The sequence below is a fragment of the Gadus chalcogrammus genome, chromosome 17, assembly GCF_026213295.1.
Source record: "Gadus chalcogrammus isolate NIFS_2021 chromosome 17, NIFS_Gcha_1.0, whole genome shotgun sequence".
Taxonomy (NCBI): Eukaryota; Metazoa; Chordata; class Actinopteri; order Gadiformes; family Gadidae; genus Gadus; species Gadus chalcogrammus.
In genome coordinates, this window is record NC_079428.1 from 12,461,419 (window position 1) to 12,476,418 (window position 15,000).

Here is a 15,000-nt window from a genome sequence, read left to right on the forward strand (position 1 = left end):
AACAGTTTTGCCATTAACCATAATAGAATATCGATGCTTATCTGCTCTCCTTCTCTCTGGCTCTCCCTACCATTGTCTCTCTTCTTTCTCCTTTGTTCCCCTACCTCTCTCTCTCCTCTCCTCTCTCTCTCCTCTCTCTCCCTCCTCCACTCTTTCTTCTCCCTTCCCTATCACTCTCTCCTCTCACCTCTCTCTCTCCTCTCTCTCCTCTCTCTCCCCACCTCCAGGATGATGTGGTGATGGGGACTCTGACCGTGAGGGAGAACTTTAGTTTCTCTGCAGCACTGCGTCTCCCCACCAGTGTCTCCCAGCAGGAGAAGGACACTCGGGTGGAGCAACTCATCCAGCAGCTTGGCCTGGTGAAAGTAGCTGACTCCAAGGTACAATAGTGTGTGTGTGTGTGTGTGTGTGTGGTGTGTGTGTGTGTGTGCGTGTGTGTGTGGTGTGTGTGTGTATGTGTGTGTGTGTGTGTGTGTGTGTGTGTGTGTGTGTGTGTGTGTGTGTGTGTGTGTGTGTGTGTGTGTGTGTGTGTGTTTGTGTTGTGTGTGTGTGTGTGCATGCGTGTGTGTGTGCATGTGTGTGTCTGTAGGCATGGACCAAGCTGATCCTGGGGCTGTCTGGTTGGTAGAGGCCAAGGACTAACATTGTGTGTGTGTGTGTGTGTGTGTGTGTGTGTGTGTGTGTGTGTGTGTGTGTGTGTGTGTGTGTGTGTGTGTGTGTGTGTGTGTGTGTGTGGTGTGTGTGTGTGTGTGTGTGTGTGGTGTGTGCGTGCGTGCGTGTGTGTGTGTGTGTGTTGTGTGTGTGTGTGTGTGTGTGTGTGAAGGTAGGGACCCAGCTGATCCGGGGAGTGTCTGGTGGGGAGAGGAAGAGGACTAACATCGGCATGGAGCTCATCATCAACCCTGGTGTGCTCTTCCTGGACGAGCCAACCACCGGACTGGACGCTAGCACCGCTAACTCAGTGCTACTGCTGCTCAAGAGGTCGGCTAACACGCTAATTGAGCCCTGCAATAAATCTACAATCCCTTTTTGTTTCGCAATGTTATCCATATCTACAATCGATTTGATTGGTGGCCGTCATTGGTTCTTCACATTTTTGCATGCGTGATTGTTTGACTGTGGGGATGTCAGGAGCACTGATTGTTTAAAGGTGACATATTATACCACCAGGTGTGAGTGTGATTAGCCGCTAAAAGCCGTTTTGAAAATCTGCCTCTTCTGACATCACAAGTGGGCATTTCCATCTAGGTGTATGACAGATAGATGAGCAACGGCTGCTACCTTCACTGGGTAGTCTGGTAGACCGATCTATCGAGCGCACATCTAGGAGGATACGGCCACTTTTTCACGAGGCAGATTTTCCAAACGGCTTTTAACGGCTAATCACACTCACACCTGGTGGTATAATATGTCACTTTCTAAGGGGTGATATCATGCCACCGGTCGGGAGTGGGATTTGCCATTACGAGTTGTATGAAAATGTGCTTTTTGCTTTGTTTAAGTGACATCACAAGTGGGATTGTCCACCCTAGATGTATGGTGGATAGACTAAAACACAGGAAAAAGCTGATTTTCTAAAGGCTTTTAATGGCTATTCATCACACACATCTGGTGGCATAATATCACCCCTTTAAGAGAAAGAGAGACAGTAAAACCGTTTGCTCCTTTGTGGTATGAGGCACTATCTCGCCACTAAATAATATTGTCTGAAGAACTGGCTGCAGATAAAATACATTTTGGGTTTGAAGCTTTTAAGATTTTAATGAGCGTTGAGGCGTTGACAATGATGGATTATTATTGTTCAGAAAAATTCAGTGAACCGGACAAGTTTCGCACTGATATATGTTCAGCTCCTTCAGATGAATGAATCAGAGCTACGATCTGGTAAATCGGAACGAGAATTGGATCAGGATTCAGGTCTCCCAACATCTGTCGTAGAGAACTCTTCACTTGGGTTAAACGGTTGGAGACAATACGGAGGAAACATCTTGAAAGATAACTGAGCTTATTTTGTTCAAAAAGCATTGTAACAGAGTAAAATCAGTGAACCTGAGACCTCGGTATGTGTAGCCTAAGTGGTATCGGCGTCAAGGGATCTTGAGTCTGCTGTGACCTTTGAAGCATCCCTCATTTCACCAGACCATGATCAAATAATTATACTCAACTATTTGTTGAGTTTTATTATTATTATTTTTTGGCAAAATAAAAGGGTTTTATGGCCTATCAAGTGGGTTTTATGGCCTATCTAATGGGTTTTATGGCCTTAATGAGTCTCAAGGCTCTGTGACCTTTACCCTGTTGGTTTTTCCCACGCCCCTGGTGGAGTGAATGTGTGTTTCCTCAAGGTCATATGTTTTTGTTTTTTTGAACAAGTGGACTAAAAGCCATTGAGTCTCTCTCTCTCTCTCTCTCTCTCTCTCTCTCTCTCTCTCTCTCTCTCTCTCTCTCTCTTCTCTCTCTCTCTCTCTCTCTCTCTCTCTCTCTCTCTCTGCTCTCTATTCTCTCTCTCTCTCTCTCCTCTCTCTCCCTCCCCTCTCTCTCTCTCTCTCTCTCTTCAGGATGTCTGACCATGGTCGTACCATCATCCTGTCGATCCATCAGCCTCGTTACTCCATCTACCGGCTTTTCGACAGCCTCACACTCCTGGTCAACGGCAAGCAGGTCAGCAACTAACAAGCTAGCCGGCATAAAAAAAAAGCTAACCAATTAGCACCACCACACCAACAAGTTAGCATAAAAAGCTAACCAGCTAGCAGAAACAAATGCCAACACGCTAACCTGTTAGCATACCAACAAGCTCACCAGCTATCTCAACCAAACCAGCAAGCTAACAAGAATACATGGCACAAACCAGCTATTCCAATCAAACTGACAAGCTAACAGGGTAGCATTCCAAAAAGCTAACCAGCTGACATAACAACAAGCCTTGCCAGAGCATTTCCATGGACCTGAGGCTATGAGTATATTACCAAGAATCATCATTGTTTGAACATTATTGTTTAAACTATTATTATTTTTGGCTAGGTTTTCCACGGACCAGCACAGAACGCACTGGGATACTTCTCTGACATAGGTCAGCATCATTCTACCCCCTTTGGATTTCTACATCTCTAATACAATATGTACAGTTAGCATTCTTAACGTGTGGCTGATTTGGAACTCCATTTCCCAGGATACACCTGTGAGCCCCACAACAACCCAGCCGACTTCTTTCTGGATGTCATTAATGGAGACTCCTCAGCCTTGAAAGACAATGAGGGTAGGAGGGGTGTGTGTTTGTGTGTGTGTGTGTGTGTGTGTGTGTGTGTGTGTGTGTGTTGTGTGTGTGTGTGTGTGTGTGTGTGTGTGCGTGTGTGTGTGTGTGTGTGTGTGTGTGTGTGTGTGTGTGTGTGTGTGTGTGTGTGTGTGTGTGTGCAGGGGCGCAACTGCCTACTTTCTGGGGGCGCAAAACTTTTCTTTTTGATCTGGGCACAAATTTGACCTAAAACACACTCTGATATTGAATCAAAAAATTCATTTTACGTGCACCAGGACAGATATCCGGAGTTTTTTTTAGTGGCAGCCTTTCTAAGATGCTCTGCCAGTGTAACATCATACCGTGCTATGAGATCAAGGATATCCAGAAAATGTCCACTTCTAGGATTTCCTAACTGTGCATTTTGTCCCCCTCAGTGGCAGGTTTCTTTCTGCAAGGAAGAGTATGCAGTCGATCACTCGAGTCAACGGGCTCTCTGCAATTCGCTATCAATAGTTTTACCTAGGCATAAGCGGGATGCCAATTCTTTCCACATCAGATAAGCATTTATGTGGTAACCACCTGTTTCATGGTGCTTCAGTATCTTTGAAAGACACTGCCAATTATTATACCCCACCACAAGGCGCGTGTCAGCAACTCTAGCTTCATCAAAATGCAAAACAATAGAATCTGTTAGAACTGGGTACAGTAACCAATAGGGGTGGGGAAAATAATAGATTCTTCGATGCATCGCAATACTGTGTAGAACGATTCAGTCTCGATTAAGGCCCCGTCCACACGAAGCCGAAACAGGCGAAACCGTAACGGTTTCGATCTATCCGGTTTCGCAGTATCTCCGTAAAGACGAAGCCAAGCGAAACCGGGTAGATCTGTAGAAACGCTGTAGTACACATTCCAGGCTCATAAGGGGCGCTGCTTCTGCTACAGAAATCCTTGTTGTTGTGAGTTCTGAGACTCCGCGGGCTTAACAGTCATTGGCTAGAGGGTCGAGGGGTGGGGCGATGACGTCATGGTTTACGGTTTCAGTCGGTTTCAGGCGTCCACACGAATCCAAAACGAAACCGGGTAGATTTGAAACCACCTCCGAGGGTGGTTTCAGAAGTTTGCGGTTTCGGTCAGCGGATTCACCGGATTCGTGTGGACGGAAGGCCGAACCGTACAAGACCTTTGCGGTTTCGCCATGAAATCGGCTTCGTGTGGACGGGGCCTAAGATACGATAATAATCGTCTTTTTTTTTTGGGATTATTAATTTATTAACTTTTGGATTATTAACGGAGTTATATTATCAACTTTATTACTCCGTTTTTACTGGGTCTATTGACCTAAAACAAAGACTTGCATAGAGATTGAAGTAAAACAAAATAACCACAAACAAGTTCCTTTATTTTTCTTGTTATGATCCGTTATATTGTAGGCTCCATTCTGATCAGTACACAGTTGCAAGACAACAGTAGCCTGTTGTTTTACTAGTAGTCGATTTTAGCTAACCTGAATATTTACAAGCCTCCTCTTGATACACTGACATAAAAACGACTATCTTTCAACCACTTTGAAAAGCGTTCTTTCATCCCTGCGCAGTGCGCACCCTTTCTCCTTCCCAATCTTTCTTTTTCTATGTTGTGACCCTGAGGGCTTTCTTCTCTGCCTCTCCATATTGAGGTACGTGTCATCAGATGACGATACGGTTCAAATGAAGACACTCTGGCGCTCGTCTGCAGGGCGTGGTCGAGGGGGCGCCCACTGGAGCGCCGTGTGGGGAGGAGGGGGGGAGGGAGGCGAAGGAGCGGGGGGGGGGCGCCTTATCAGTGTCGTTCCTTCCTCTGTTATTGATCATCATATCATGCATACAAACGCTGTTAAATACAGAAAATGCTGACTCAAGTGTGTGTGTGTGTGTGTGTGTGTGTGTGTGTGTGTGTGTGTGTGTGTGTGTGCGTGCGTGCGTGCGTGCGCCCCCTCTGGTGCGGCGCCCCTATGCGCCGCATATAGTGCAAACCCACTTTTTGCGCCACTGTGTGTGTGCGTGTGCGTGTGCGTGTGTGTGTGTGTGTATACTATTAATATGTGTATATATGTATACCAAATGTCCATCTTCTCCTCCAGAGGTTGACTCGGGGGAGGGCTCCTCCAGGAAGGTGGAGGAGAAACTGGTGGAGGAGTACAGGAGCAGCAGCTACTTCAAGGACACCAAGGCTGAGCTCGGTACGTACAAGGTTGACGGTTCGATTCTCTGAGCTGCAAACACATCAATCCATTTCAAATACGACGATGATAAAATTGATTAGAATTTACACTTTGATTAAGTGTACATGCAAAACAAAAAAACACCTACAGCAATCCACTGGTAAAACCCATTACAGATACATACGTCCACTGTCCACCCATAACAGATACACACACACACTGCACTTAAAGGTGACAGAAGATGAGCAACGTTTGCTACAGTCCACTGGCTGGGCGACTGATCTATTGAGCGCACATCTCAGTGGACACTAAACTTGTGATGTCAGAAGAAGCAGATTTTCAAAACGGCTTGTAACGGCTCATCCCATGCACACGTAGTGGTACGATGTGTCAACTTTAAGATCCACCTAATCTCAGCAACCCAGTCACACAAACGTAGAGGTAACCTGTCAACGTCACACAGCCAGTCTCCCAGTGTTGGTCCATTCCTCCTACGTTGGGTTGGGGAGGGGGGGGAGAGGAGTGGCTCTGTTAGTCCTGAGTGGTGGTCCTGAATGGCTCCTGAGTGGTGGTCCTGAATGGGTCCTGAGTGGTGGTCCTGAATGGCTCCTGAGTGGTGGTCCTGAATGGCTCCTGAGTGGTGGTCCTGAATGGCTCCTGAGTGGTGGTCCTGAATCTCCTGAGTGGTGGTCCTGAATGGCTCCTGAGTGGTGGTCCTGAATGGCTCCTGAGCGGTGGTCCTGAATGGGTCCTGAGTGGTGGTCATGAGTCCCATCACGTGACTTATAGATCTGATCATAACTGATAGGCCTACGGGGCTCGCTAAATCCATAGCTACGTCTACCAAGGCGGCCCAGCTGAGCTAAGCTAGGTGTGTGTTTCCAGAGAGGATCACCCAGGGGAAGGAGGTGTCCACAGCTCCTGTCGCCCGGACCATCACCTACACCACCGGCTTTGGGACCCAGTTCAGATGGGTCCTCAAGAGAACCTTTAAGAACCTCCTGCTCAACCCTCAGACCTCCATAGCCCAGGTAAACACACTATAACACACACACACACACACTTCCATAGCACAGGTAAACACTCACGCACAAACGCCTGACGCACGCACCTCCATAAAATAGGTTCACACACATACACACTTCAATAGCACAGGCACAAACACACACACACACACACACACATACATACATACATACATACATACATACATACATACATACATACATACATACATACATAAGTACGTACACAAGAACACTCACACACACATACACACACACACACACACACACACACATATAGAGCTTCATAGCACAGGCACACACACACACACACACTCTCACACACACACACACACACACACACACACACACACACACACACACACACACACACACACACACACACACACACACACACACACACACACACACCACACACACACACACACACACACACACACACACACACACACACACAAACACACACACACACTGTCAGTGCCGTCATCCAGTCGTTTTTAGCAATCTTTTATTGAGAGTCTCCTGAGCTTTTATTATATCTGCTGGGTTCACAGCCTCACAGTAAAAGACAGAAACAGCCATTATAGCATTGTCAATCTGTTACAAAATCACTGGAGTAAAACAAAGGGACTTTAAATATTTTTGCAATCGGCAAATCGTCAAGAAAGCAGCAGGTATTTTGGCTTCTTCTGATCATGTTCATGTTCGTATTGCCCTCAGGGCGTCGCTACGCTTTACCTGGTTGCAGAACTAACCATCATTCCAAGTCGTTCATCGTTCACAAGCTGCTCAAACAAATTGCCCCTAGTGGGATTAATAAAGTTGTATTGTATTGTATTGTACTGTACACATATACAGCTTCATAGCACAGGCACACACACATATAGGTTTGTATCGCGTGTAGTAGACAGTGACTACTATGTATAGTGAGGTGTGTATAGAGTGTTGAGTACACAGTGAGCACTATGGATAGGGAGGTGTATAGTGTGTAGTAAAGTGTGTAGTATCTATGGTGACTGTTTATCAGTCAGGCAATTTCCCAAAAGCCTTGTAAACTGCAGTTATTAAACCCCTTTAAAAAAAAGCGGAGCCTAGGTGCGTCTATTATTAACAACTACAGACCAATATCAAATCTACCCTTCATAAGTAAAATCATTGAGAAAGTTGTCCTCCAGCAACTAAATCACTTCCTGGCATCAACTGGTTGCAATGACACCTTCCAATCAGGATTTCGACCCCTGCAAAGCACAGATGACCGCCCTTATTAAAGTTTTAAACGACATCTGTCTTAACACAGACTCTTGCAAAACCTCAATACTAAGGCTACTAGACCTCAGTGCTGCATTCGACACTGTAGACCATACAATACTTTTGGACAGGTTTGAAAACTGGGTGGGGCTTTCAGGCACAGTCTTAAATTGGTTCAGGTCCTACTTACAAAATAGGAACTACTTTGTTTCCATTGGCGACTTTGTGTATCTATCGCTATAACCAAATGACTATCGGCCCATAGATCTGCTGTGCCAGTGCAAGTGAAAGACTGGATGTGCCGAAATTTCCTTCAACTAAATGAGGACAAAACCGAGATAATTGTATTTGGTGCTATAACAGGCTTAAAGTAACCCATAACCCTCACTCTCTGTCCCTGAAAACCTCAATCAAAGCCAGAAATCTAGGGGTTATCATGGATTCAGATTAACATTTCGACAGTCGCATCAAATTGGTTACAAAATCTGCATAATATCACCTTAAAAATGTAGCAAGACTTAGAGGGCTCATGTCAACCGAAGACTTAAAAAAACGTGTACATGCCTTTATCACTAGTAAGCTTGATTACTGCAATCAGGTCTCCCAAAACAAACTCGAAAGAAGTTTCAGCTTGTTCAGAATGCTGCTGCTAGAGTTCTAACAAAGACATACATGTTACACCAATTCCTAAATCGTTACATTGGCTTCCTGTAGGTCAGAGAATTGATTTTAAAATCATGTTGCTAACCTATAAATCCCTACATGGTTTAGGCCCAAAATATTTAACTGAAATGCTTTCACTACATAAGCCTTCTAGACCACTAAGATCTTCTGAGACCAATCTTTAATTATCCCCATGTAAACACAAAACATGGAAAAGCAGGATTTAGTTACTATGCAACAAATAGCTGAAATAAACTCAACAAATAGCTGAAATAAAGGGATTGAGACCCAAGTTCTATCTGCGTTAGAGTCCTAGAATCTGGGTTGGAGTCCCAGAGAAAGGTCCAAGTTCCTTTTGGTCGGGTTGGAGTCCCAGAGAAAGGTCCAAGTTCCTTTAGGTCGGGTTGGAGTCCCAGAGAAAGGCCTGAGTTCTGTCTGGATTAGAGTCCCGATGTCTGTCTGGGTTGGAGTCCCAGAACAAGGCCTTTGGTTCGTGGTTAGAGTCCCGACGTGTGTCTGGGTTAGAGTCCTAGAATCAAAGTTAGAGTCCTAGAATAGAAATTGACTAGAATCCGGGTTTGAGTCCCAGAGAAAGGACCATGTTCCTTTAGGTCGGGTTGGAGTCCCGACGTGGGTACCAAATTCCTTTATGTCGGGTTGGAGTCCCGACGTGGGTACCACAGAGACTGTTGATCTGATCTTTATATGTTTTCTTTTACTTATCTATTATTGAATTTTACTACATGACAATGTTTATATGTGAAGCAATTTGAGTCTGCCTTGTGTATGAACAGTGCTATATAAATAAAGTTGCCTTGCCTTTATGTGGTTCTAGGTGGCGGTGACTCTGTTTCTGGCTCTGATTGTGGGCGTCATTTTCTTTAATGTACAGGAGGACACGTTTGGTAGTCAGAACAGGTAATTTGTTCTATTCTTTCTCTATTCTATTCTAGTTTACTATAATCTAGATTATATCATATAATACTATAATATTAGCCTGGAAATCCACACCCACATCTAGAAAGCTGTAGACTCGCTGACCAAATTCAAATTGTGCTCTCACGAGAACTCTTCATTTCCAGGGTACTATAATATATGTTATTGTTATATTTGATTGAATTTCATTATATTGTTATATCTTATATTAAACTAATTTATATTCTGTTCTATGCTACTCAGCCATAATATGATGTCATACTTTTAATCATATTAAGCCTATAAATTATTTTACAAAATATATTAAGTACTCATTTATAATATTATAGCACTATGTGCTCTATTCTATTCTGCTCTACTATATATTATATTATATTATATTATACTGTATTGAATTGCACTATATGATATTATAATACAATTTTTTATGCTAGATTAAATGATATTCTACGCTTTACTATATTATAAGATGAAACATACTTCTACTATACTCTCATGTGCTCGATTCTATCCTGTCCTAGGCTATTGGGCTCTTATGTACTTTGATTGATTGTATTTGATTGTATTTATTTCCTAAAACGAATCATTCACATCGTATATATTTCACACATGAAGCCGATGATTGCCTCTCTCTCTCTCTATTAGGTTTGGAGCTCTGTTCTTCATCACTATAAACCAGTGCTTCAGTTCTTTGTCAGCAGCTGAACTTTTCATCACAGAGAGGAAGATCTTTATGTAAGGAACACACAAAGTCTAATACGCATGCACGCACGCACGCACACACACACACACACACACACACACACACACACACACACACACACACACACACACACACACACACACACACACACACACACACACACACACACACACACACACACACACACGGACACAGGTTGAATATAAGTTGCATACATTAGTACTATAGCATCAGTCTAATTTCTATCTCTCTAGGCATGAGTATACAAGTGGCTACTACCGCCTGTCTGTGTACTTCCTGTGTAAGCTCCTGTCTGACATCCTCACCCTGAGAACCGTCCCTGCCATCGTCTTCAGCTGTGTGGCCTACTTCATGATCGGTACACTGATTAACGCGTTTAAAGAGGGCCAAATCTTAGTGGGTTATTACAAGGAGGTTCGTTCAGTTGACAAAGTGACCCAAGCGTGTGTGTGTGTGTGTGTGTGTGTGTGTGTGTGTAGGTCTGAAGGCGACTGTCGCAGCGTTCTTCACCTTCATGCTTAGTGTGGCGTTGACGGCGTACACGGCCACCTCCATGACCATGGCCATCTCCGCCGACCAGACGGTCGTCGCCATCGCCAACATCTTCATGACCATCACCTTTGTCTTCATGATGGTCATTCTAAACACAAACCTTAACGCAAACTCACACACACACACACACACACACACACACACACACACACACACACACACACACACACACACACACACACACACACACACACACACACACACACACACACACACACACACACACACACACACACACAAACACATAAGACTGATATGCACCTGAATGCTCCTAACAGCTTTGTGTGTCTGTCTGTCTGTCTGTCTGTCTGTCTGTGTGTGTGTGTGTGGGTGTGTGGGTGGGTGGGTGGGTGGGTGGGTGGGTGTGTGTTTGGGTGTGCAGATCTTTACAGGTCTTCTGGTGAATCTTACGAGCATCCCAGTTTGGCTGGCCTGGCTGAAGTACTTCAGTATCCCTCGATACGGATTATCAGTGAGTACTCACACACACATACACACACACACATCCACACACACAGACACACACACACACACACACACACACACACACACACACACACACACACACACACACACACACACACACACGCACACACACACACACACACACACACACACACACACACACACACACACACACACACACACACACACACACACAGGCACATTTGCTAATAAAATATTCATTATTAATTTCCTCTCTCTCTCCCTCTCTAGGCGCTTTTGGTAAACGAGTTCCGAGGTCTTACGTTCTGCAACGGTACCGCTTCACCAGCTCAAATGTAAGACACACACGAAATGAGTCACAGTGTTGCCTGAGTTAATTGGTGAACTTGTTATAGCTTGTGTCAGCCGACCCGCTCTGCAAGCGCTCTGGTATGAGCCTCTGGTTAGCTTAAGGTTATCCTACACTGTCAGATAAACAGAGCAATGTTTTGAAGTGGTAACAACAGCAAAGGATCATTAAACAATAAAAAGCACCTACCTGAGTCTATTTCCTGTGAAGGGACCGGCCGCTTATAATATATTAACTAAATGACGAGGGCGGGGTCTAAGTGCTCCTGTCAATCAGATCCTTCACATGGCTCCTGCTTTAAGACCTGCCTTAATGTCTTGGTTTACTTGCTGGTGTTCCAGTTCTCAATTAGACCGGGGTGGGGCAGTGCTATCAGGGTGGGGTTACCATTGAGTTGTAGGTCGGTCCTTAGTAATATTTTGGGATACTAGTTGTAATTAAGGGGTACCATAATTAATTGTTTTATTTCGAGCAAATATCCATTACTTTGTATTGCCTGATGCCTATAATGGTTTACTCAATGATTGCAATTGTATTTGTGCTTCATCTTTAATGTAAATAATTCAGCATTATGGTTATTATGAGGATGATCACCATTGCGGTCTGGTGCCCCCTCCAGCACTTGGTGCCCCACGCGCAGTGCTTGATGCTCTTGGTGGGAGTGGGTGGGTCCTCTGTCATACCAGGGTCGTGTTAACAGTGTGTTCTGCGTCCTCAGATGTACAGGGGAAGACTTCCTGGCGTACCAGGGAGTAGATGCCTCCGACTGGGGCTTATGGCAGAACCACACGGCCCTGGGGATCATGACCTGCATCTTCCTGTCCATCGCTTACACCAAACTACGCTTCATCAAAAAGTTCACCTGATGGCCAGCTCCGCGTGTCACCAGTGGAACACTGTGTTTGCACTGGGCAGCCTCCAGTACAACCAGTGGAAGACCGTGGTTGTTATTGGGGAGGAAACATTGATTATTAAATGTTTTAGTGCTTTTGTAAAATAAATGCATCTCCATTCATGCTTGATTTCAGTATTGAATTTGTAATAATTTAGAAATTGAATTGTATATTACTTACACAGATGTGACATTTTTAATATAATGCTTTATTGTATTTTATGAAGATTTTATTCATGTTTATGGCTAATACCGTTGGGGGAACGTGAAGCCTCACTTCTAACATTCATTTGTTATAAATTATAGCTGCACACACTGGATGGTTTTACTTAAAGTGTTTATGATTAGTATTTCAATTAAAAATACCATACCTGGTTGGTTTCCATACTGTATTTTGAATGTGTGTGTGTGTCTGTATGTGTGAGTGTGTGTGTGTGTGTGTGTGTGTGTGTGTGTGTGTGTGTGTGTGTGTGTGTGTGTGTGTGTGTGTGTGTGTGTGTGTGTGTGTGTGTGTGTGTGTGTGTGTGTGTGTGTGTGTGCGTGTGGGAGTATGCCTGTGTGTAACGCTAAATAAAGGAAGGATTAAAGAGATTGTTGAATGTTGTAATATGTCTAATTTCTCTTTAAACATGGTGTAAAGTCTAGACAGGGGCTTAGCTCTCGATCTCTGTTCCTCCTCTTTCTCTCTCTCTGTGTCCCTCCTTCTGTACATCACTCTCTTTATCTCTCTTCAGCTCATCTCTCCATTACACTATCTCTTGCCATCACCTCTTGCTCTTTCCAACGGTCTCACTATATCTTTCGATTCCACGCTCTGCTTATCTTCAACAATCTCATCAGTTCATTCTCTTTTACTCTCTCAAATGTGCTTTGTTGTTTAACCCTTTTTTTCCCCTCTTTGCATCGCTCGTTGTCTTTTCACCATGCGTCGCCACTATCGCTCGTCTGTTTTACTGTTGTTGGCTCTCCACATCGTTTATGATTCTAATGCTGAACAGCTGTACTCTGGAGCCAAAGGTCAGTTCATCTGAGTATATGTGTGTGCATGTGTGTGTTTGTGTGAGAGAGAGAGCGAGAGAGACCTTTATATCACCATGGGGAGAGAGTATCAAATAGCAAATGTTGATTTTATCTCCCTTTTTATTATCTGATCTTATTTAACTTTTTGTGCTCTGGAAATTTATGGACGTTTTCCATGCCCAAAAAAACCCTATGAATTTGTTTGAAAAGATAACGCAGTAAAAATGTCTCTCTCCTAGCTCCGCCCCTTCCATCTCTCTGGTTTCCCGCCTCCAGAGCTTGATGGGCAAGCTGTTGGTGACACCTGCAGGATTGTTCCTATTATTACACCTTTTATGACTACACCTGTCGTTCCTACACCGTCTCCCCTCACACCCTCCTCAACCTCCTCCATCTCCCTGACCCCCCACAGTACACTGCCCACGAGGGCAAAGGTAATATAATTGCATAATGTTGATCCACAACATTTGGAAGGAAAATGTCACTCTCGGTTTTCTAAGATTTCATATTTGTCATTTTGTTTTTTTGCTTGCCACCTAAAACGTAAAATAAAAAAAGGTGTTGCCAGCCAGACCCACGAATCCAATTAACCAAATGCCAGCCAAGAAACCGACCAATCAATCCCCAACCAGGAACCAGGAACCAGGGGTTGCTAAGCAGCCGGCTGCTAGGCAACCAACCACCAACAGCCTTTTGAGGCTGAAATCCCACCTCCTCTATTACCTCCTGATCAATAGTGGAAGGCCTCAGGCCGGCTATGTCCCCGGCCTGCCTGCTAATTGGCTGTTTCCTGGCTACGGTGTGATGTCACAAAACCTCCATCCATATCAGAGAAGGACTGCACTGAGTCGTAACGAAGGGCAACCTCGGCCTTGCTGCCGGGGAAACTCTGATTCGGATTCAGACTCCTCTGAAGAGTCCTGAGGATGGAGTTCAGGGATAACTCTCAAAAACGTTTTTACCCTAGCGTAATTTTTCGTCTTGTTTATTTTCACACTTGGTTGAGTTCTTTAGTTTAGGTGTTGTTTAGTTTTTATTCTTGGTTAGGGACTATGTTTCTGGTATCGATAAAGGTCGTTTTCACTATTGGTTAGGTTTGTTTTAAACTTTTAAGTCTTGTTTACTTAATTTTTTTGTCTTGTTTTGGCTACTTTTGGTCTTTGTTCAGGGCAGGCTCGTTTTTCAGTCTTGGTTTATTTAATTTTCTGTTTCAGTACCTACAACAGTTAATTATTATTATAGTATTATGCAGGGTACATGAAATGTTATAGGGTTCCTTCACTCTGCTACTCTGGTGATAATCAGAAATGTCAAAGCAGAAAGTAACCTTTCTTAAGAATTTGTTAATTCACAAGGATAAAATGCATAAAAACAATCTTTTCATTGTTTTGTATGATTTAAGCACTTAAAATAATGTATTGTTCCCTGAAAGAACCAACCTAAAAAATATTTTTAAAAAAACGTAATAAACTTAATCTATGTTTCAAACCAGTTTCCTCACAGGTCTATAAACCCAGCAGAAAGTACATTTTTAATTTGTGGTAGTGCAAATACAGGGACAGTCGTCAGATCCCTGCTGGAAATGCACCAGAGGTTTCTGGAAAGAATGTCCATCACGTCATGGTTCCTGCAGGGGCACTGTGTACTTAGGACTCTTCTGGAGCCTCGGGAAGAATGAGCTGTCAGGTCCTTCTGGAGCCTTC

General features: G+C 44.0%; 2 protein-coding genes across 6 annotated transcripts in view; one reads left to right on the forward strand and one right to left on the reverse strand.

The window, feature by feature from the left end:
- The window catches only part of LOC130370531 (broad substrate specificity ATP-binding cassette transporter ABCG2-like), an 18,867-nt gene extending 5,995 nt beyond the window's left edge, over positions 1–12,872 (forward strand). For both annotated transcript variants that reach the window (XM_056576292.1, XM_056576293.1), the window contains exons 6-19: positions 228–380; positions 824–981; positions 2,559–2,661; positions 3,025–3,073; positions 3,173–3,259; positions 5,361–5,459; positions 6,327–6,472; positions 9,213–9,295; positions 9,959–10,048; positions 10,271–10,395; positions 10,517–10,671; positions 10,972–11,061; positions 11,307–11,371; positions 12,104–12,872. In XM_056576292.1, coding sequence (XP_056432267.1) covers positions 228–380; positions 824–981; positions 2,559–2,661; positions 3,025–3,073; positions 3,173–3,259; positions 5,361–5,459; positions 6,327–6,472; positions 9,213–9,295; positions 9,959–10,048; positions 10,271–10,395; positions 10,517–10,671; positions 10,972–11,061; positions 11,307–11,371; positions 12,104–12,251 — 1,551 coding nt within the window. In that variant the 3' untranslated portion in view covers positions 12,252–12,872. The remainder of the gene's footprint in view (positions 1–227; positions 381–823; positions 982–2,558; positions 2,662–3,024; positions 3,074–3,172; positions 3,260–5,360; positions 5,460–6,326; positions 6,473–9,212; positions 9,296–9,958; positions 10,049–10,270; positions 10,396–10,516; positions 10,672–10,971; positions 11,062–11,306; positions 11,372–12,103) is intronic.
- Positions 12,873–14,350: 1,478 nt separating this feature from the next.
- Positions 14,351–15,000, reverse strand: part of LOC130370530 (cyclin-dependent kinase-like 1) — a 7,395-nt gene continuing 6,745 nt past the window's right edge. For all 4 annotated transcript variants that reach the window (XM_056576289.1, XM_056576291.1, XM_056576287.1 and 1 more), the window contains one exon: positions 14,351–15,000. This exon is cut by the window's right edge and continues 869 nt beyond it. In XM_056576289.1, the coding sequence (XP_056432264.1) occupies positions 14,916–15,000 (85 nt within the window). In that variant the 3' untranslated portion in view covers positions 14,351–14,915.